Genomic DNA, 22,128 nt, shown 5'->3' on the forward strand with positions numbered 1-22,128 from the left:
AGGCCTTGCCTTCAAGGAAACTCTGTTTTCAACAGTTGCTCACATTAGATCACAAAATGGAAGATGAAAACATAATCTTTGCCAAGCCATTGAGAATCATAGCTCAGCTAAGTTGACACATACCTATAACCACCACACTGTCCTAACCTTAAAAAGTCTACAGGTATGTAAAAAAAAAAAAAAAAAATGTAAACAGCCCATTATATAGCTGTATGCAAACATAAAAGTAATCCTGGGGTGCCTGGAGAGTGCATAATTTTGAGGATGAATGGGAGACTTTGCGGAATATTGACATCTAAAATCGAGTTTTCAAGGATGAGCCGACTTGGTTGAATTTGGAGTGGAAGATGTGTGATCCAGGAAAAGGGGGAAAGCAGAAAGAGACTGAGAATGGTGGGAGTTCAATTGCAACATGAGGGAGCTGTCAGAGAAGGAGCTAGAAAGTAAGCAGATTCTCGGGCTTGGGGGCATTACCTGCCATACTAATGTCTTATCTTTTTTGTGGGAAATGAGTGGGTGGTCACTGAAAGGATTTATGCACAGGAATAACCAGATTCCTACTTTTTTAATAAAAAAGCTTTAAATTGTGAAAACAATTCCTGCTTGTTTTAAAAATGCAAAGAATATTTTTTAAGAGGAAAAAAAAAAGGAAAATTCTCAAAAATAAATGAAACAAGCCTGTCACTTCAAAGAAAACAGATTTTTTGTTACCAATGATAAATTCCAAGTTTTCAAGTAAAAACCAGAATTTTGGAAAATTTGTATTTGCCACTATAAGACTGATAGCTTTCCAATACTTCAAGAATTTTCTGATGAGATAGGAGGAATATTAGCTGGTGTGATATTTTGATATTGTGATATGAAACGTGTTTGACATTGTGTTATGAAATGAGATCTTGGAGATCTCTATAACTCAGTAAACCAATATTTTCCAAATGACCTATGTAAGACATTACAAAATCACGCTTGGGTAAAAGATCAATTCGAAGAGCAAGATAGACCAAATGGATTTTAATATAACAAAGTACAAAAAGTTTCCCAATAGGATTTCAGATTCACCACTGCAACTAACCTTTAAAAAACCACCATTTGTCCGGTTTGGGTACAGAATTAAAGAAGAATATTCACATTTATCTGAAAAGGATATTAATATACTCTTCCCTTTTTCAACTACTTATCTGTGTTGGCTGGATTTTCTTAATATACTTTGACCAAAACAATATGTCATAATAGATTGAATACAGAACTAGATATGAAAATTGGTCTTCTATCAAGCTGACCATCAAAATAATTTCTAAAAAAGCAAATATTCGTCTTACTAACTTCTGAAAAATAATTATTTTGCATGAAATATGTTGTTCATAACGTGATGAGTTTATTCTCGTTGTTTTAAAATAAATTACTAAATACACTTTTTTAAACTTTTGAGTTTTAGTTTCAAATACACTAAACATCAATAGATATAGCCCACATAAGCAAGGGCTCTATGGGGTCCTTAATAATCTTTAAAGCGTAAAGAAATCCTGAGACACACAAGTTCGAGAACTGCTGCACTGACTTGCTTACACTGCTTTAATTGCCCTAAATTGAACATTCCAGCAGTAGCCAAGTTTCATCCTTGACAGAAAGATAGGGATAAAACAGAAACCCCTAAGAGTTTATGGTGCCTGGATTAATCATTAAAGGAGGCTTCCCCCCGCTTTTTTTTTCCTTTTGGTGCCCTGGAGGTGTTCCTACTCTGAAGGCAATGCACTGCCGGAAGATTTGGGGTGGCAAAGCAGAGAAAGAGTATTACTAATGTTAGCAGATCTCTCAGGCAATTTTAGAAAAGGGTCAATCCTTTAGAAAAGGGTCAACTCTGGAAGCTGAGAATATGGAAACAAATTCCTTTACTATCTATGCAGGTGTGCCTCTTGAAAAGTCTTCATGTGCCCCAGGAATAGAATACACCAGGACACACTGGTCTAGAGGCGCTGTTTGAAAAAGGTGGGGATGGGAAACACATAACCTTGAGACTGAACAGTCTAGTCTCTAAGGTATGTGAGTGTCCTGAGTCACAACCCCTCAAAGAATGTGTTGTTCATTCTGAATGCAGAAAGTTCTCTTCATAGCCCTAGGGACACAAAAGCCTATTTGCTAATTAATAGGGGACTCGTATTCCTGTGGCCTGCTGATTCATCTAGCAGGGCTTGGCTCAGGCCGTGGAGTCCTCAGGCTGAGTGATTTGGCTAAAAACAACCAGCCGGCTAGTCTGATAGACCTAGAGTTTATCTCCACTTCTGACTTGGTGAAATCTAGCAGGATCCTTAGGTTTTCCCAGCTTTGGTTCCACATCTGTAAAGTGAGGATAACGACGTCTACCTTGCATTTTAAAGTACCTGGCACACAGGTTGTTATTAGATTAATGACTACCTTTTCAGTGCTTACTCTGCCAGAATTGACAAGAGCCCTATATTTATAAGATTTAGCCCTCACAAAAAGCCTGACAAGTAATTATGGTATTTCTTCACCTTTAAAAAGAGTTTTCATCTATATTTTAACACATCTGAAATTGGAATTTGTCTTACATTTGTCTTACATTGGATGTGAATATAGTTTGTTCTATTTTGCACAAAAAAGTTACTGAACTGATATTGCATCTTATAATAAAAAATAGGGTATGAATATCCCCATTTTATGAATGCAGGAATATGAAGGAACTTGTTCAAGTCCACACATCTAGTAAGTGGTGGGATAGAGAGGTGAACCCAGAACTGTCCTGCTCCAAAGCCTAGGGCTATTTCATTGTCTCATTGTACCAGGCTGATGGCTGCCCCTCTCACCAACCCCTTCAATTCCTGGGTTGTGGAAATGAACCAAATTTCACATAGACCTTGAGTGCCTCCACAGCCCTTTGTTCATCAAAACATTCTTGCCAGAACCTTCACTTAAGTTTGGATCTCTAGGAACACACAACGGACAGTTTACTTACGAGTAAACTGTCCACCCTCCCCCCACCAGAACTGAGCGTTTACTGACAATACAATATTTTATATGTGCACCTGACATTTCTTCCCTGTGTCCACTCTCATCCCCACCACTAGGTTTCTAAAAGCCCACCACCTTAACCTGCCCTTAGTTTTCATTTCAGCCTATCTATTAAGATTCATTTCATTGAATTTTATATGGCTAATGATTCCTGTATGAAAAGGGACAAGGCTTCTGCTATCAGCACTCATGCCCATTAACACATCCCAAGACCTCTCTCAGGGAGTGTGGAGAGAGTCCTCTTTAACCCTAAATGCCTGCAGTACCATGTTTTGAGGTTTTTCTGTTGTCTTTACAATGGTTCTCTTTTAATATGATTTTAGGATTATGTAAGAACAGGTAAATAAAAACTAGTACATTTACAGATTATCTAGGACATCAATACATTGATTGAAAAGGTCTGTTCACACAATGAGAAAAACTTAATCCAAACCCGTTTACACTGTGTTGGAAAAAAGTGAGTTCAAAATTAAGTTTACGAAACAATCTTAAGAAATCAAAAGTATTATGTCAGTATAGAGAGTAGAGTTTAACAATGGTTACCAATAACAAGAGGGAACAGGAAAGACGGGAATTTTGATTAGATAGCATTGAGTTTCTGTTAATGGGAATGGATATTGTCTCAGGCTGGGCTCTCTAGAGAAGCAAAACCAGTGAAGCTGATGAACCCGAGATTGGCAGGTCAGACGGAAGGCCTCTGTCTTACAGGCTGCGGATGTCAATGAATCCCAAGATCAGCATGTAAATGGGAAGGCTGCTGGCTCAAGTCCCAAGAAGTGGAGTTTTGATAATGACAAGCTGAATACAGGGTCCATAGCATAGCAAAAGCCAGCAAGCTTTGGCAGAAAGTTCATATATATTGGATGCAGGCCATACCTGTCTTCCCAAGGAAATTGCCTTTCAGATTGGCTGCTCATAACAGAGCTCATCATGGAGGAGATTATATCATCACATAACTGCCAAACAACATCTTAACTCCAAAACAACTGAAAATCATGGCCCAACCAAGTTGACCCACAACCTTAACCATCACAGATATTATGACAATGAATGTTGGTGATGGTTGCGAAACATGATTGATGCAATTGGTTTCACCGAATTATACAAATGAAAAAGGTTGAATTGGCAAATATTGTATCACCTATACTGATGCAACAGAATGTGGAAATTATCGAATGATATCATTAATACCACACACAAGTAAAATTTTGCTAAAGGTAATTCAAAAATGGTTGCAGCAGTATGTAGACCAGGAGCTGCCATAAATTCAAGCCGGATTCAGAAGAGGACATGGAACCACAGATATCATTGCTGATGTCAGATGGATCTTGCCTGAAAGCAGACAATACCAGAAAGATGTTTGCTTGAGTTTTATTGACTATGCAAAGGCATTCAACTGTGTGGATCATAACAAATTATGGATAACATTGCAAAGAATGGGAATTCCAGAACACTTAATTGTGTTCATGAGGAACCTGTACATGGACTAAGAGACAGTCATTTGAACAGAACAAAGGAATACTATGTGGTTTAAAATCAAGAAAGGTGTGAATCAGGGTTGTATCCTTTCACCAAACTTATCCAATCTATATGCTGAATAAATATGTGAAGCTGGACTATATGAAAAAGAATGTGGCATCAAGATTGGAGGAAGACTCATTAACAAACTGTGATATGCAGATGACACAACCTTGCTTGCTGAAAGTGAAGAGGACTTGAAGCACTTACTAGTGAAGATCAAAAACCACAGCCTTTGGAACGGATTACACCTCAAGACAAAGAAAACAAAAATCCTCACAACTGGACAAATAAGCAACATAATGATAAACAGAGAAAATATTGAAGTTGTCAAGAATTCCATTTTACTTGGATCCATAACCAACGCCCATGGAAGCAGCACTCAAGAAATCAAACAATGTATTGCATTGGGCAAATCTGCTGCAAAAGAACTCTTTAAAGTGTTAAAAAGCAAAGACGCTACTTTAAGGACTTTGGTGTGCCTGACCCAAGCCATGGTGTTCTCAATCACTTCATATGTATGCAAAAGCTAGACAATGAATAAGGAAGACTGAAGAAGAATTAATGCCTCTGAATTACGGTGTTGGTGAACAATATTGAATATACCATGGACTGCCAGAAGAATGAACAAATCTGTCTTGGAAGAAGTACTGCCAGAATACTCCTTAGGAGCAAAGATGGCGAGATTTCATCTTACGTATTTTGGACATGTTATCAAAGGGGACAAGTCCCTGCAGAAGGACATTATGCTTGGTAAAGTAGAGGGTCAGCAAAAAAGAGGAAGACCCTCAATGAGATGGATTGACACAGGGGCTGCAACAATGGGCTCAAGCATAACAACGATTGTGAGGACGGTGCAAGAACGGGCAGTGTTTTGTTCTGTTGTACATAGGGTTGCTATGAATAGAAACTGACTCAATGGCACCTAACAACAACATATTTTAACAATAAAAAAGTAACAAAAAGAAAGGAAATAAAATATTATTTTATTTAGATTTTGAAAACTAATGAAGGCTTAAAATTTGCTTATGTTTGTTAACATACTTATTTTTAACTCAACAAAAGTGTTTTTAACTAAAGTTATTATTCAAATTTCCCTTATTCTGTGGTGAGTCTTCCCTCACCAAGCAGAATTAATTCTTCACTCTGTACTTTCAAGGCCTTTTCTCTATGTTTTTTATCTAGTACCTATTATTCATCCAGCAATATTTACTGAGAGCCTACCATGAGCCAGGTACTGTTCTAGGCACCAAGAATACAACAGTGAACTGTCCCTGTTTTCATGGAGCTTATATTCTACTGGTGGAAGATACAAAATATATGAGTAAATCCATAGAATGTGAAATGGTAAAGAATGATACACAGAAAAATAATGCAGGTAAGTGAAGCTAAGAGTGACTTGGAAGACAGACAAACCCTTTTTTAGCATAGCCTTCGAAGGCCTTTTCTATGATAACATTTTAACGGGATGTGGAGGAAGGGTTGGGGGAGTCATGGATTTCTGGGGGAAGATCTTCCAGACAGAGGGAATTCGTGTTGGAATGTTCAAGGAACTGCACTAGGCCTGTGTGGCTAGAGCAGAGGGAGTAAGGGAAGGAGTGGAAGAGAGTAGAAGGAACAGCGATCAGAGAAGAAATGGAAAGAAATCACATATAAGGCCTTGGTAGGCCATGGTAATGCCTTTGGGTGGTATCCAAAATGGAAGCCATTGGAGGATTTTGAGAAGAATGACAAGATCTGATATACATTTTAAGAACTCCTTCTGAATATTATGTGGATAAAAGATACAGGAGGGCAGAGGTGGGAGCAAAAGCCTAGGTAGGAAAATACTGAAATATCCATGCAAGAGATGATGGTTATCTTAGGCTGGGTTCTCTAGAGGGGCAAAATCAGTGAAGCACCTATGTAAATATATATAGAAAGAGATTTATTTCAAGGAAATGGCTCTGGAGGCTTCTTCTGACTCACTTGGTTGCCGGGGCTGACGAACCAAAAATCAGCAGGCCAGACGGTAGGCTGCTGGCTCACATCCCATGAACTGGATGTCAGAGAATGACGTGTCAGATGCAGGATCAGGAGAAGGTGAGCTTTGCCAGAACATCTATATATACTGGATGCAGGCCACACCCCCAAAGAAACTTCCCTTTCAACTGATTTGCTGCTTACATCGGATCACAAAATGGAGGATGATTACATAATATCTGCCAAATCACTGAGAATCACAGCCTAGCCAAGTTGACACATGACTTTAGCCATCACAATAGCATGTTAGCATACAGCAGTAACAGTGAAGGTGATGAGAAGTGTTTAGACTTGGGCATAATTAGAAGGTACTTCAGTAGGATTTGCAGATGGACTGAATATAGAATTTCAAAGTGAGAAGCCAAAAAACACTCCTGGATTTCTGGCCATTTACTGAAATGAAGTTGATGGGTTCACACTGGAACTTGATTTTTTGTATAGGTTGTTGTTACGTGCCGTGGAGTCGGTTCTGACTCATAGTGGCCCTATGTACAACACAACAAAACATTGCCCAGTCCTGCACCACCCTCACAATCATAGCTATGCTTAAGCCCATTGTTGCAGCCACTGTGTCAATCCATCTTGTCAAGGGTCTTCCTCTTTTTCATTGACCCAAGACAGATTTGTTCATTCTTCCAGCAATCCATGGTATATTCAATACTCTTCACCAACACTATAATTCAAATGCATCAATTCTTCGGTTTTCCTTTCATTGTCCAGCTTTCTCATGCATACGAGGTGACCGAAAATATCATGGCTTGGGTCAGGTGCACCTAAGTCTTCAAAGTGACATCTTTGCTTTTTAACGCTTTAAAGAAGTGTTTTGTAGCAGATTTGCCCAACGCAATACGTTGTTTGATTTCTTGACTGTTTCTTCCATAGGCATTGATTGTGGATCCAAGTAAAATTCTTGACAGCTTCAATTTTTTCTCCGTTTATCATTATGTTGCTTATTGGTCCAGTTGTGAGGATTTTTGTTTTCTTTATGTTGAAGTGTAATCCACGCTGAAGGCTTTAGCCTTTGATCTTCATCAGTAAGTGTTTCAAGTCCTCTTCACTTTCAGCAAGCAAGGTTGTGTCGTCTGTATATCACAGTTTGTTAATGAGACTTCCTCCAATCCTGATGCCACATTCTTCTTCATATACTCCAGCTTCATGGATTATTTGTTCAGCATACAGATTGAATAAGTATGGTGAAAGGATACTACCCTGATTCTTACCTTTCCTGATTTTAAACTACACAGTAGCCCCTTGTTCTGTTTGAACAACTGCCTCTTGGTCTATGTACAGGTTCCACATGAGCACAATTAAGAGTTCTGGAGTTCCCATTCTTCTCAATGTATGTAATTTGTTATGATCCACACAGTTGAATGCTTTTGCATAGTCAATAAAACACAGGTAAACATCCTTCTGGTATTCCCCGCTTTCAGCCAAGATCCATTTGACATCAGAAATGACATCCCTTGTTCCACGTCTTCTGAATCCAGCTTGAATTTCTGGCAGTTTCCTGTCTATGTAATGCTGCAAACGTTTTTTAACTACCTCCCACAAAATTGTACTTGCATGTGACATTAATGATATTAATACCATACTGTACTTGCTATGATGCTGGAGACTATCCCACTGGTTTCTCAAATACCAGCAGGATCACCCATGGTGGACAGGTTTCAGAGCAGCTTCCAGACTAAGACATGTGTGTTAGTCATCTAGTGCTGCTGTAACAGAAATACCACAAGCGATGGCTTTAACAAAGAAAAATTTATTTTCTCACAGCCTAGTAGGTTACAAGTCCAAATTCAGGGTGTCGGCTCCAGGGGAAGGCTTTCTCTCTCTATTGGCCTTCTCATCAATCTTTCCCTGGGCTAGGAGCTTCTCAGAGCAGGGACCCCAAGTCCAAAGGACACACTCTGCTCCTGGCACTGTTTTTTTGGTGGTATGAGATTCCCTGCCTCTTTCTCTGCTTGCTTCTTTCTTTTCTATCTCAAGAGATTGCCTCAAGAACATAGTCCTGTCTTGTAGACTGAGTTCTACCTCACTATCACAACTGCCGTCCATCCTCCCTAACATCATAGAGGCAGGATTTACAACATATAGGAAAACCACACAATACTGGGAATCATGGCCCAGCCAAATTGATACACACATTTTGGGGGGAACATAATTCAATCCATGATAACAGGCTAGGACAAAGGACCTGGTGGACTATTTCTGAAAAAAATTGGCCAGTGAGACGAGCCCCTCAGGTTGGCAGGCACTCAAAATACCACTAGGGAAGATCTGTCTCCTCAAAGGAGAGTCAACCTTAATGACATGGATGGAGTAAATCTTTTAGGATCTTCATTTGCTGATGTGGCATGACTCAAAATGAGAAGAAACAGCTGCAAACATCCATTAACGTTTGTGTAGGAGTATTCCAAAAATGTAGGCATAGAAATATACGTATATATCCAAAAACCAAACTAAACCCACTGCCACTGAGTCGATTCTGACTGATAGCTACCCTATAGAACAGAGTAGAACCACTCCATAGGGTTTCCAAGGAGCACCTGGTAGATTTGAACTGCCCACCTTTTGGTTAGCAGCTGTAGCATGCCATAGGTCTCAACCAGTGTACCACCAGGGTATATATTATAAATTCAGGCATTTATTTTCTTCAAATCAACTTAATTCTGAGCTTCTTCAATTAAAAAAAAAAAAAGCCCGTTGCTGTCGAGTTCGACTCCCAGCAACTCTGCAGGACAGAATGGAACTGCCCCACAGAGTTTCCAAGGAGTGCCTGGTGGATTCAAATGCTGACCTTTTGGTTAGCAGCCATAGCACTTAACCACTACACCACCAGGGTTTCCAGCTTCTTCAGTAGTGATGTTTAAACAAACAAACAAAAAAACCTGTTGCTGTCAAGTTGATTCCAATTCAGGACAACCCCATGTGACAGAGTAGGACTGCTCCAAAGGGTTTTCTTGGCTGTAATCTTTTTGGAAGCAGATCCCCAGGGCTTCGTGGTGCTGTTGGGTGGGTTTAAACTGCTAACACTTAGGTTAGTAGTTAAGGGCAAACCATTTGCAGCACCCAGGGATATGGTGTGCTCAGGCTTCCATAAAAGAGACAGATTTGCACTTTAGGGTTTCTTCAGGTTTCTACCTGGCTGAAATTTGAGGCAAGAAATCAGTGTCTCACATCGGACTTACATGTGTGTTAGGAAGTGGGGTGTCTGGGAAGAGATGGGTGAGATATTAATATGAGGCAAAAACACACAGAGATTTATCTTTTAAGAAGTTACGCTTCCGCATTTATGACTCCTCTCCCCGTAGACTGTAAACTTCTTTGGGGTGAAGGTTACTGCCCACCATTGTGTCCTCACATCAATCCCAGGCCATAGTAAAGGCATTCGTGTGATTGTTGTTGTTGTTAGGCGCCGTCAAGTCAGTTCTGACTCAAAGCGACCCTGTATGCACAACAGAACGAAACATATCCCTGTCCTGCACCATCCTCACAATTATTGCTATGCTTGAGCCCCTTGTTGCAGCCCCTGTGTCAATCCATCTCATTGAGGGTCTTTCTTTTTTTTTCGCTGACCCTCTACTTTACAAATCATGATGTCCTTCTCCAGGGACTAATCCTTCCTGATAACATGTCCAAAGTTTGTGAGATGTAGTCTCCCCATCCTTGCTTCTAAGGAGCATTCTGATTGTACTTCCAAGACAGATTTGTTCGTTCTTTTGGCAGTCCATGGTATATTCAGTATTCTTCACCAGCACCACAATTCAAAGGCATCAATTCTTCTTAGGTCTTTCTTATTCATTGTCCAGCTTTCACATGCATATGAGGTGATTGAAAACACCAGGGCTTGTGTGACAGTTAGTGCTTATCGGATACATTTCATTCTTCTACTTATAAAGAAATTGGGTCAATGGTTCTCTACTGGGATTTCTCAGAATCTTGTAGGGCAGCATCTCTCTCCTCCAAATACCACTGTAGCAGCGCCCTCCCCCAAAACAGATGTATTGTACCTTTGAATTATGAATCAGAATGTCCCAGAGTAAGACGAGGATATGTGCATTGTAGAAAATCTCTCTAGGCAATTCTGAGAGATAAGTCAGTGGGCTCTGACTTCTGCCTATTACGCATAGTCCCTACTCGGCTGGGACCCAAGCTAGGAGGTCATAAGGCTGACTTGCCAAGATTGGTACAGTCAGTGCTGCTCCCAACTGAGGCCTGGTCAGCTATGGGGTAAGAACAGTGTTCAAGATGACAAGTCATGGGTCTCCAGGGCCAGGTGGACTATAAGCACTCAGTCTCCCAAAGACAGTAGTGGAATGCCTTGTCACCACCATTTTAAACTTGTAGAGTTGACAGAATGATTTAAGAAGGCTCTGAAGAAACAAACGGAGGAAGCACTGAGACAGGAAGAGTGTAGTCAGAGGGGACAAAACGGAGGAAGCACTGAGACAGGAAGAGTGTAGTCAGAGGGGACCATGTAGCCACCCTCCTTCAGTGGTAGAAGTCAGGTATACTTACTTGGTCCTTAGTGTGAACCTGGCTGCTCCTCCTCAAAGGCCTGAGAAAGCAGCTCAGCCCGAGTCTGTGGGACTTCTGACCTCACGGCCCAAAGGTGCTGCCCCTCTAGAAAGTAACTTGAGTTTGGAAAAGCAGCAGAGTGGTTCAGCTAAGAATCTCAGAAAGACCATCTGCCCGGGCATGAGAGCCCACCGTATATGAGCCAGGCCCTGGTCACATCACAGCATTTCACCAATACATGCCCTTGTTTTTCAAAGGCAGAATTCCTGGGTGGTACAAATATTTCAAGCATAACAACGATTGTAAGGATGGCGCAGGACCGGTCAGTGTTTCGTTCTGTTGTGCATAGGGTCGCTATGAGTCGGAACCAACTCGATGGCACCTAACAACAACAACAAATAGTTAAAGCACTCAGCTGCTAACAAAAAGGCTGGAGGCTTGAATCCACCCAGAGGCACTTTGGAAGAAAGGCCTGGAGATCTACTTCCAAAATATCAGCCATTGAAAACCCTGTGGGGCAGAGTTCTACTCTGACACTCATAGGGTCACCATGAGTCAGAGTCGATGGCAACTGATTTTTTCAAAGGCAGGTCCTCACATTCCTTTTGATTGCAGAAACTTAACTGAAATTAGTAAAGAAATACAATAAATGTGTGGTGAATGAATAAACAATAAATGAATATATAAGTAATCTAAGCTCAGTGGGTTTGGTTTTTGGTTTTCGCCCATCACATCTGCCAATTCATAAAATTCAGCAGCCTGTGGTGTTTGGGTTTTTCTGCCCAGGGTCCTTCTGGTGCATACGACAACCTATTTTCGGGTTACTGTTTAGTTTTGTCACCAGAACTAAAGCAGTATGATGTGGTGGCAAGAGCCAGGCTGGGACTAGATAGAACTGAGACCCAATCGCAGGCCACCACTTAGCAGCTGCAGATCTTGGGTGCATTACTTAACTCCACCCACCCTTAGTTGCCCTCTTTAAAAGGCTGTAAAGGTTTGTACATGGGAGCCCTCGTGGTACGATAGTTAAGAGCTCAGCTGTTAACCAAGTATGGCCCTTCAAACCCGTCCATGACTCCACTGGATGACAGCACACAACAACAGTAAGTCTGCAGTAAGGATGAAACGAAAGCCTTTGTCCAGGTATCTAAAAGGGTCTTAGTGTTTTACTTATTGCTCTGTATATGTTTTCCTCTCAATTTTATATTTTAAGATGGAGGGGGAGAAGAGGGAAGGGTCAAAATTTTCCTAGCATGCTGTTTTTTCTTTTGTCTATAATAGCTTTTTATGACCTTGAACTTGAAACATTTAAATTGTGAAATCTCAATACTTCCTTTGTAACCAGAAAAACCAAACCTGTTGCCGTAGAGTCTATTCAACTCATAGCGACCCTACAGGACAGAGTAGAACTGCCCCGTAGGGTTCCCAAGGCTGTAATCTTTATGGAAGCAGACTGCCACATCTTTCTCCCACAGAGCAGCTGGTGGGTTTGAACTACCAACCTTTCAGTTAGCAGCTGAGCACTTAACCAGTATGCCACCAAGGCTCCTTATTTCCATTGTAGTTTCTTTTATTGTTTTTTAGTTGTTCTCTGTCCAAAATTAGATATTCAGCAATATTTTCTTTTCCTTTTTAGTAGTATGATTTTTTTTTTTTTTTTTTAACACTTAGATCAATGTGTATGGTATGCTGCTATGATCTAATTAGCCTTTTGCCTTCAAATTGTTAACCAGTTCTACTGGTATTGCTTTTTACATAATTCTAAGTAAAACATTCTCAACTGTGCCTATGAGAAAAGTGGAAAGTGAGGCCAAGGGCAAGGTGAGACGCCAAACTGGGCTGGAGCCTTCTGTCCAGTTCAGCCCTGGCATGAGGAATCAAGGCACAGTCCAGCCGCAGGCCACCACCACCACCAAGTTACCATAGAGTTGACTTCAACTCATAGTGACCTCATGTGTGTCAGAGTAGAACTGTGCTCTATAGGGTTTTCAATTGAGACCTCCATTTTGAAATGACTTCGTTGTATTCAAAGGTTGCTATCACAGGTTATTTCACTGCAGCAAACCCTTCCTCAGCACTCACTTGCTCACAGCTTTGTCCCCCGCTCACCCCCCACTGATCACCTACCAGAGGGGCTTACAGGGAAAGGGAAAAGTGACACAGTGGTATTTGCTGCCTCTTCGAAGGGCTAGTAAAATTCTTGATGGGAAGAACTATTGCCAAGATGAATTCTGGGTATTACCTGGGAACTTCCAAAATCTGGACAAGAGCCCCCACCTTCTCCTACGGGCTGCTTATGATTTCCCTGAAGGCTCTGATCACCAGGGCTGGGCTACAAGCTCTACCACTATGGGGCACATGACAGAGGGAAGAGCACACCTCCTAGCCCACCAGGCAAGCAGCTTAAAGCTGACCCACGTGGTGACCTCTCATATTACTGTGGATAAACCAAGTACAGGTGGAGGTGAGTTTTTTTTTTTTTTTAATGCCATGGAGCTTAGAATCACAGATATTTGGGGTTGAATTCCTGCTCTGAAATTTACCTGCCAAGTGACCTTGGGTAAATTACTTACCTTCAGTGAGTTCCAAAAATCTACATCTGTAAAATGAGTATATTAGTAGCCTTACCTCTTAGGGCACCAGTGAGGGTCAAGGAAGATAGTTAATACAAAGTACCTAGCATTGTAGCTGTCAGTATTTGGCATAAAAACTTTATATGCTACAAGGGAATTCTAGTCTGATTTTCAAGGAACCAAGAGCCACGTAGTAGTGCCTGGAGCATTTTTAGGGCTTCAATATTTGAATGGATGCCCTTCTAGCATTATCTGGCCCCTTCCTCCCACAACTCATCCACCTGGTTACTCATTCCTTAATATTTATTCAGTAATTGTAGACCTTGCCCAAGGTCACACAGATGAATCTCTTAGAGCTTGCCCAAATGCTCGTGAAAGTTTTGCAGGTTGCCATAACCCAGCAGGCACAGGACTTTAAAATCCTTATGTTGTTGTTGTTAGGTGCCATCAAGTTATTTTCAAGTCATAGTAACCCCATGTGACAGAGTAGAACTGTCCCATAGGGTTTTCTAGGCTGTAATCTTTATGAAGCCCTGGTGCTGCAGTGGTTAAGAGTTTGGCTGCTAACCAAAAGGTCAGCAGTTCGGATCCAACCGCTGCTCCTTGGAAACTCTATGGAGCAGTTCTACTCTGTCCTATAGGATCTGTATGAGTCAGAATAGACTTGACTTGATGGCTATGGGTTTGGTCTTTGGTTTTAATCTTTATGGAAGTAGATCTTCTGCAGAGCCGCTGGGTGGCTTCAAATCACCAACATTCTGGTTAGTAGGCACTTAACCATGAGCAACACCAGGGCTTCTTAAACACGTGCATGTCCTGTTTTAAAGCAGTCTTTTAATTTCCTTGGTAGATAGCCTCAAAAGACTGACCTGATTTGGGGGCAAGAATTGTGTCCGTCGAGGCCACTGCCGTATCCCTAGCACCCAACACACCTACCACCACCACGAGTTGCCATCGACTCTCACTCATGGAGATCCCATAAGTGTCAGAGTAGACCTGTGCTCCATCGGGTTTTCAATGGCTGCTTTTTTGGAATTAGATCACCAGGCCTTTCTTCTGAGGCATCTCCGGGTGGACTTGAACCTCCAACCTTTCAGTCAGCAGGCAAGCATATTAACTCTTTGTACCACCCAGGGACTTCACCCAACACATAAGGAGAACTAAAACACATGTTCAGAACTCGAGAAGTTCTGGCTGAAGTGTGGATGTGAGTGAGTGTTTACACCTGTCACTGGGCAAGGCTTCTTGATCAAAACACTCTGTCCCATCACCGTTGTCTGCAAATACTAAGTTTGGAAGTTATTTCAAAAGGGAGGTGCCAAATTGCTGACTCCTTCCTATTCTCTTCACAGCTAGGGTTGGAAAAGCGTAAGGAATGAAGAAAGACTAATTTGGGAGTGTGACGGTTAAGGTTATGTGTCAACTTGGCTAGGCTGTGATTCTGAGTGGTTTGGCAGATAGTATATAATCATTCTCCATTTTGTGATCTGATGTGAACAGCCAATCAGTTCAAAGGGGAGTTTCCTGGGGGTGTGGCCTGCATCCAATATATACATGGATGTTCTGGCAAAGCTTGCCTTCTCTTGATCCTACACCCAACTTATCAACTCCGGTTTTTGGGGCGTGAGCCAGTAGTCTACCATCTGACCTGCAGATTTTGGGTTCATAAGCCCCTGCAACCGTGTGAGTCAGAAGCCTCCAGCCTGATGCCTGACCCACTGATTTGGGTGGGACTAGCTAGTCTCCACAACTGTGTGAGCCATTTCCTTGAAATAAATCTCTAACATACATATATATACATATATATGTATACACACACACACACACACACATTCACTCGTTTTGCTCCTTCGGAGAACCCAGCCTAAGACAGGGAATAGGAAATGTTTTTGATATGGAGCAGTAGGGGTACTCTGGAAAAAAGTCAGCCCAGTGAGAGCACTCCAGGTCACGACACTCGCTGCCTGAAGGAAATGTTCGAGTGTTTCCTTATAACCATATGTAGGTTCTCATTCAGTGTCCTTCCCCGTAGAGATGAAGATACTGAATTTCAGAAGGGAAACAACTTTGGCAACCAGTTAATGGCAAAGTAGCTATAGAAGGTCTACTGTGAGAACTTAAGAGGCTAGAAGGGGGATGCTGTGGGACAATAGAGTGAAAGAAATGCATAATGAACTATGCCTTCCTGTAATTCTGCCTGGGCCTTGTTATGTCATGCAATGCTTGTATTAGAGCTGCTGCTGTTTCAAAGAGCTAGGAGGAAAGGGTATGCAAGGAGAGAAATAAAAATGGACGTGGCTTATTATTTCCCAAACGCAAGCAACTGACCACCTATATCAGAATGGCCTGTTTAGAGGAAGATAAGAAGTGGAAGGTCAAGAACGAAATGGTAGAGTCTGGTGCAGGGACCACAAATGTCAATTACAGACTCCTCCTCCCCCCAAGAAAGGACCAGAGGCGTACTTCATCAGTGTATCTCAACCAGGTATTTTATTGGTCTGGCAACTGCAAAATATACAAATTTCTGAAAGGCATTCCCTGTTTGAAAGCTAGCATAGCTTCATCCCAGGTAATTAATTCAGACAAATATACAGAACACAGATAAGTCGTAAGTCACACATAAAAGGCCCCTAAACTAATTAACAACTAAACCCAATCTATACACAGCTTTCTATTTCCAGGCTCCCTTATACATATTAAATAAATAAATAGCACATCTGCTATCAAAATAATAAAAAAATAAATTTCAAGTATTACAAATGAAAAACATCATTGGTGTGGTTCAAACAGTTTCTCTTCTCCTCCCAAATGAAGAGCTTTGCCCAAGGTTATACTCTCAGGACAGAATAAGGAGGGTGAAACTCATCCAAAAGCAAATACACAAAGTTAAAAAGACTGGCCCCAGTTTTTTTTTGTTTTTTTTGTTTTTTTTGTGGGGTGGGGTGAGAGTAGGGAGGAGAATGAGACTCAGCCCTCTCAGGAGAAGCTCCGTGACTGTAGCTCAAACATGCCCTCCAAACACCTCCCCACAGGTCAGATCACTGGCTTTCAAGTAAAGCAGCAACCGACTTCTCTCCAAGATCTCCCCTCCCCACGCGTGCACGTTTGTGTTCTATCCTTCCCCATCTCGGCCAGCCCTTACCAAATTAAAGTTCTATGTCAGGCAAAGCCCTATTTATTTGTGTATTTATTTTAAGTAGTCAGAGAGGAGGGGAAAATCCACCCTCTCAAAGCCCTCACTTGTATAAGACTGAAAAGTCTGTATTCAAAGAAGTCTGCTCTGACAACAAGAAAGAAGCCATTCTTGCCAGAAAGTGGGACGTAAGAAAACCATTCTCAAGAGCAAAGTTGTAGGCCCTTCATGTCTAAAAATAAAACCTACACACACACATTCTCTCTCTCACACACACACACAGTATTTGACAATACTCAAGACAGTGGGAAAGGGGGATAAGAATCCAAGACTTAAGTCGTACAGGAATGTATACACAGACATTCTCTCAGGCAGACAGCCAATTAAATTGGGGCAAGGGCAGGGAATAATTGAATGGTTTGGTGTGAAAACCACACAGTTGTAGGGTATCTGAAGCATGTCCCTGTTTCCCTTGATCCTGACCAGGGAAAGTGCATTCATTCTTTAAGAGCTTCTTTCTTTCTACTCCCAGCTTCAGGTGTCTAACTTCCAGTTAACCGTTCCCTTGAGATAGGAGGGCAAGGGACGTAAGGACTCAACTGCAGAAGACAGGAAAGAAAAGTGACCTTTGGCAGCAGTTTCCAGAGATCCTTAAAAGGGTCATCTGGACAGACTCTACCGCTCAATTTAGAAGTTGTTTCTTCTGGGCCTCGAGACACCTCTCTGCCCCTACTACTTGGAGGCAACAAGGAAAAGCCAATAGGCAGAAACAAGAGTTATTTAGGGCCACCTGTCCCATAAGCCCTACTTCCATCCTTCCCCTCCCCTCTACCACCCAATATCCCAGGGGCCATGAAGGCAAGGCAAGCACTACATTTTATTCTCTTGAGTTTCCCACAGTACCCAGCACAGAGATAGGCAGGCATACAGCAGATGGTTGACAAAAACCTATGGAACTGAGCTGGATCCCGGTGGGAAACCACAGACAGCCCCTTGGAGGAAGTGGCATCTAATGAGGCCTTGCTTGGGCCACTGTCTCCACCTGGGAAACGGGGGGGTAAGAAAAGTCCTGAAGAGAAGAAGCCAGGTCCTTGTGCTTCTCCATGCCAGCTTCCAGAGGCAGTCTTTAGATTACTTGAAGACTCGATCCCTGGTCAATTTACTGGGATCTCTCTGAGATTCCCCATCTCATGGGCATGCCCAATCCCCCATTCTTTCAGAGGCTCGAAGCCCCCAAGGGTATATAACCCAAACCCAAAGTTCCTTAAAGTGCAACTTTCTCGTCCACGTCTTCCATAACAAAGTGCAAAACCAAGCAGCCCCAAGAGAGTGATGCTCTCAGGTGCCTCCAGATACAGGCAGGAAACAAGAGAAAACAAGGAGCCCCCTGTGAGAGCGAGGCCCAAGCTAGCATGTTTCGGCAAAATAGTTCATTTGTCCTTTAACATCTCCGTCCAAGGCAGAACACAGACCTGGGATGTACGTGGAAACGTGGGAGTCACGGGAGTGTCACGGCTTAGCTGACAAGCAAGTCTCAGCTCAGGGATCTCTCTGGAAAAAAGTATTCATCTCTCCATATCCCAGCGTGGCTCCCACAGCTCCAAATCCCCACATGCCCAAGTCCATTCTCCATGAGGCTTCTTCTCAGGCCACAAGGCTCCAAAGAACCATGCAAAGCTTTTAAATACCCCTTAAACTTCAGCAACTAGCATCTAGCTCTTCCTTAGTTTGTGAATTCTGCTGCCACTGTCCTCTGACCAGCTGTGAACATCCCAGGCCAAGATAAAACAAGCAAAACAGAACGGAACGGAGGCATCCAACATTCCCTCCTCCGGGCCTTCTCGCATCTTATCCACCACTCACTCACCCTACTCTCCAAGCCTCCTGAAAGTCTCTGAGGCCAGACATCCCTGGAAGACTGGAGGGGGCAGAGGACAGGGTGGTCTGTAGAGCAACACAGAAAAGGCCTTTGAGTGCCTCGGCCCCCACACGCCGCTGGAAGCGCGGGTTCTCTCCCACCTGCAGACCCCCTTATCGCCACCCCCACCCAGTCATGGAAGAAGTCCCCAGGATCGCTGTGGCCTCAGGCTGATGGAAGAGCACAAGCAAAGCTTCAGAAATGGAAATGGGCTGGAACCGGATTCGTCTCTTCAACGTCCCCTGGGGGAGGTGTCTGTGCTGCTCTGGGAGCCTTCATGTTCTGTTTCGGGGAGAAAAGAGGAGAGGGGGCAGGGAATTATTATTTCCTGTCAACTATGCCTCTCAAGCAAAAGACTCAAAGCCAAGCAACTGAGAACCCCAAACAAGAACAACCCCAGAAAAGCATGATCAACTAAGTAGGCTGAAGTGGGCCCAGGGGTGGTCCCAGAACATAAATGTAAGATAACCCATCAGAGCCACACCAGAAGAAGGGGGCTGGGCACAGTTGGGAACCCTCTTAGCAGAGAAGCCTGTCATCTGCCTGTAGGAGGTGAGGGGGGCAGGCAGAGGAATACCACCTAGCTCAAAACCAGCAGCTGTTCCGGGAAGAATGGTGAGCTGGCAGGAGCTGGGTGCTGGTATTTAAGCAAACGTCATCCTCAAGGTCCTTTAGAAATTCATGGCTGCCCTCTACCCCCCACACAGTGAGCTCAGAGGATGAGCCGGGGCCTTCTAAATAAGCATTGGCATTCTCCTCCCAAATTAGCTACCGCCACACATCCCCAGCTCTTGGGATCCAAATTCTGGGAATGCCAGACTGGCAAATGACAACACACTGATGACTGGGCTGGGTGGACACAGCAGAAGGCCCAGTCGAGGTGAGTGGGGTCTGAGGGGCCACAGCAGAGAAGGCAGGTGTCACAAAATCTCCCTTTCTAGTTCTAATAAAAGTGCTCTGAATAGGAAGCCCTACCCCTAAGAAATTGCCAGAATCAAAACTCTTCTTAGTAGAAAAATTGAATCATCTGGGGACAGATGATGGCTCCTACTGCAGGTAGAGGACTCTACCGACCCTCTGTAATCTACCCCTCCAGAAGAGAAACACACACAGGTTTTAGAAGTATTCTCTAAGACCCTGAGTGTCTCCACCGAGACTCTTTTAAAGGGAATGGGAAGAGATAGCAGAACCCAGGCAAACAGATATATAAGGATCACCATGGTCCACTCCTACGGCCAGCAGAATTGAGGCTCCAAGGCCGGAGAAGTCTCTAGGTAAGAGAATCTCAGGGCTGAGGCAGCAATGAAGCCAACTTGGATCTGGGCCTGCTCTTGCACAGACTCAGGAACCCAGGTGACCTGGTCCTCAAACCACCACAGTGAGAAACCTTCCATGAGTGGGTAGGTCTCCTGGAGGGTATGGTACCCAGAACCCTCCCATCTAGAAAGAACCACAGCCACCTTCTGGAGCTGGACAGTGAGCTGTGCTGTTTCCCTCCACAGCTGCTGGCTCTAACCTGCCCTCGGACAACACCAGCTGGGGAGCACAACTTCTGACACCCACAAATGATGGCAATGCAACAATGACAGAGGAGGACCACAAGGAATGGGCTATATCCACAGCACTCACTCACGGTGCCCCTGGCTCAGGACACATGGAGGGGGAGGAGGAGAGACAGACCGGAAAGAGGGAAAGATAGAGAGGACCTCAAGACAATGGTGCCGCTCTTAAAAGAACTCTGGCACTGAGACATATGAGCCACAAACTTCACAACGGCCAGTCTTCACACAGAGCAAGATGCCTGAGAGGCTGAGATGCCAGGACTCAGAGATGCAGTGAGGACAAAGGAGGGGCATGCACCGAGTCATTTACCTTTTCAAGGCTTAGTAAGGAGAAAACTTTGAGAAAATGTGACAGACAGTTCGTCTTTCAAGCATAGTGGGGAAAAGGAAAAAAAAAGGAGGTTAAAAAAGAAAAAATCTTCAGTAGTACTCTCTTTTCAGTGTGCATTTATTTGAAATTTAAAAACAAAGGGTGTATGCATCATGAATGCCAGAAGGCCTCTGGGTCCCCGAGCAGCCAGTGCAGACCTGGGAGAGGGCCACATTGCCCTCTGTCCTGGGCTCTCTTTCCCATTTTACTGGGAAGCCAAGATTACAGGCAACAGACCTCAGAATATGGATAGTCGGGCCACAACCCTTATGACCCCAGGGACTGTCCCTACTCCCACGTCTTTGGGTGCTAACGCTGTCCTTGAGAAGGAAACTCACTGGCTTGGTGTAGAATACAGAGTGGTGTGGCCCAAACCCAGTGACACCTAGGCGTGTCTACAGTTAGAGGGCACCAAGTCACTCACCCAAAAATCATAGCAGCTATCGGCCATTGGGCACTAACTATGTGCCAGACATCGGGCTGAGTGCTGTATCTATGTTCTCATTATCACACCACTTTATAAAGTTATTACCTCCATGTTATAGGTAAGGAAACTAAGATCTAGAATTGTGTTACTTGCCCCAGAGCTCTAAAGATAGAGTGTAGTAGAACCAAGATTCAAAGCCAGCTCGGTCTGACTTCAATGATTTTGGTCCTGGTGCCCAGGTCAGTTCCCAGAATCAGATGTGTCTACAATCCTGATGGTTAGTGCCTCTGTGAGCATCCCACTGCCAGGCTGGCCTGGGCATGGGACTCCAGGGTAGAGTCAGGAAGGACGGGTCCATAGAGTATGTTTTTGCTGAGCTAGAGGGAGTCTAGCCAAAGGCGCTATTAATCTTGGAGGTGGGCAAGTTCAACTTTAGAGAGTTGAGGATATACTGCAGATGCCACCCTCCAGCAGGAAGATTCCTTCCCTGGCAACATCAGGCTATGGTCACAGGACCAGGTTATGCATAGTTGTAAAGCCACAGGGTCCAAATCCAGTTTTCATACAAGGTGAACCCTTGATTCTCAAGTATTCCATGTATAAATGCTAGCTTCCAGGGGATAACAGAGATAATGGACTGTGAAGATCTCTTACTCTATAAAGACGGAAATTAATGGAGAAAATCCACCATTAAGTAAACAACATTTAGTCACAGCTGAAAGCAAGCAGGTGCAGGGGTGAGGAGGCCAAGTCAAACAGACCTGGGGCAGTGCCCCAGGGGCTGCAAACATCAGGTACCTCTGGGGCCAGGTAAGTAAATAGTACCTTGACTGTTCCCAGAAACTGGCAGAGAAAAAGAAGCCGCCTTTCAGAATTAGGAGACTCGTTCAAGACCTGTTTCTACTACTTCCTAGCCAGATGATCACCAGCATGTACTTAACTTCAGTCCTTATTTATTAAATGGAGACGGTAACTGCCCTGCCTACCTCGAAGTTATGTTAAGGCCCAAAGACACTGGACGTGTGCAAGCAGATTCTCCGTGAGCTGTAGAGCACCACAA

General features: G+C 43.3%; 1 protein-coding gene across 8 annotated transcripts in view; it reads right to left on the reverse strand.

Annotated features, from left to right (window-relative positions):
- Positions 1–16,131: 16,131 nt before the first annotated feature.
- PFKFB3 (6-phosphofructo-2-kinase/fructose-2,6-biphosphatase 3) overlaps positions 16,132–22,128 on the reverse strand; it is a 98,734-nt gene continuing 92,737 nt past the window's right edge. For 5 of the 8 annotated variants that reach the window (XM_049882036.1, XM_049882034.1, XM_049882030.1 and 2 more), the window contains one exon: positions 16,132–18,991. In XM_049882036.1, coding sequence (XP_049737993.1) covers positions 18,905–18,991 — 87 coding nt within the window. In that variant the 3' untranslated portion in view covers positions 16,132–18,904. The other 3 variants (XM_049882035.1, XM_049882031.1, XM_049882032.1) reach the window with 2 other exon arrangements.

Source organism: Elephas maximus, chromosome 4, assembly GCF_024166365.1.
Source record: "Elephas maximus indicus isolate mEleMax1 chromosome 4, mEleMax1 primary haplotype, whole genome shotgun sequence".
In the NCBI taxonomy this organism is placed as follows: Eukaryota; Metazoa; Chordata; class Mammalia; order Proboscidea; family Elephantidae; genus Elephas; species Elephas maximus.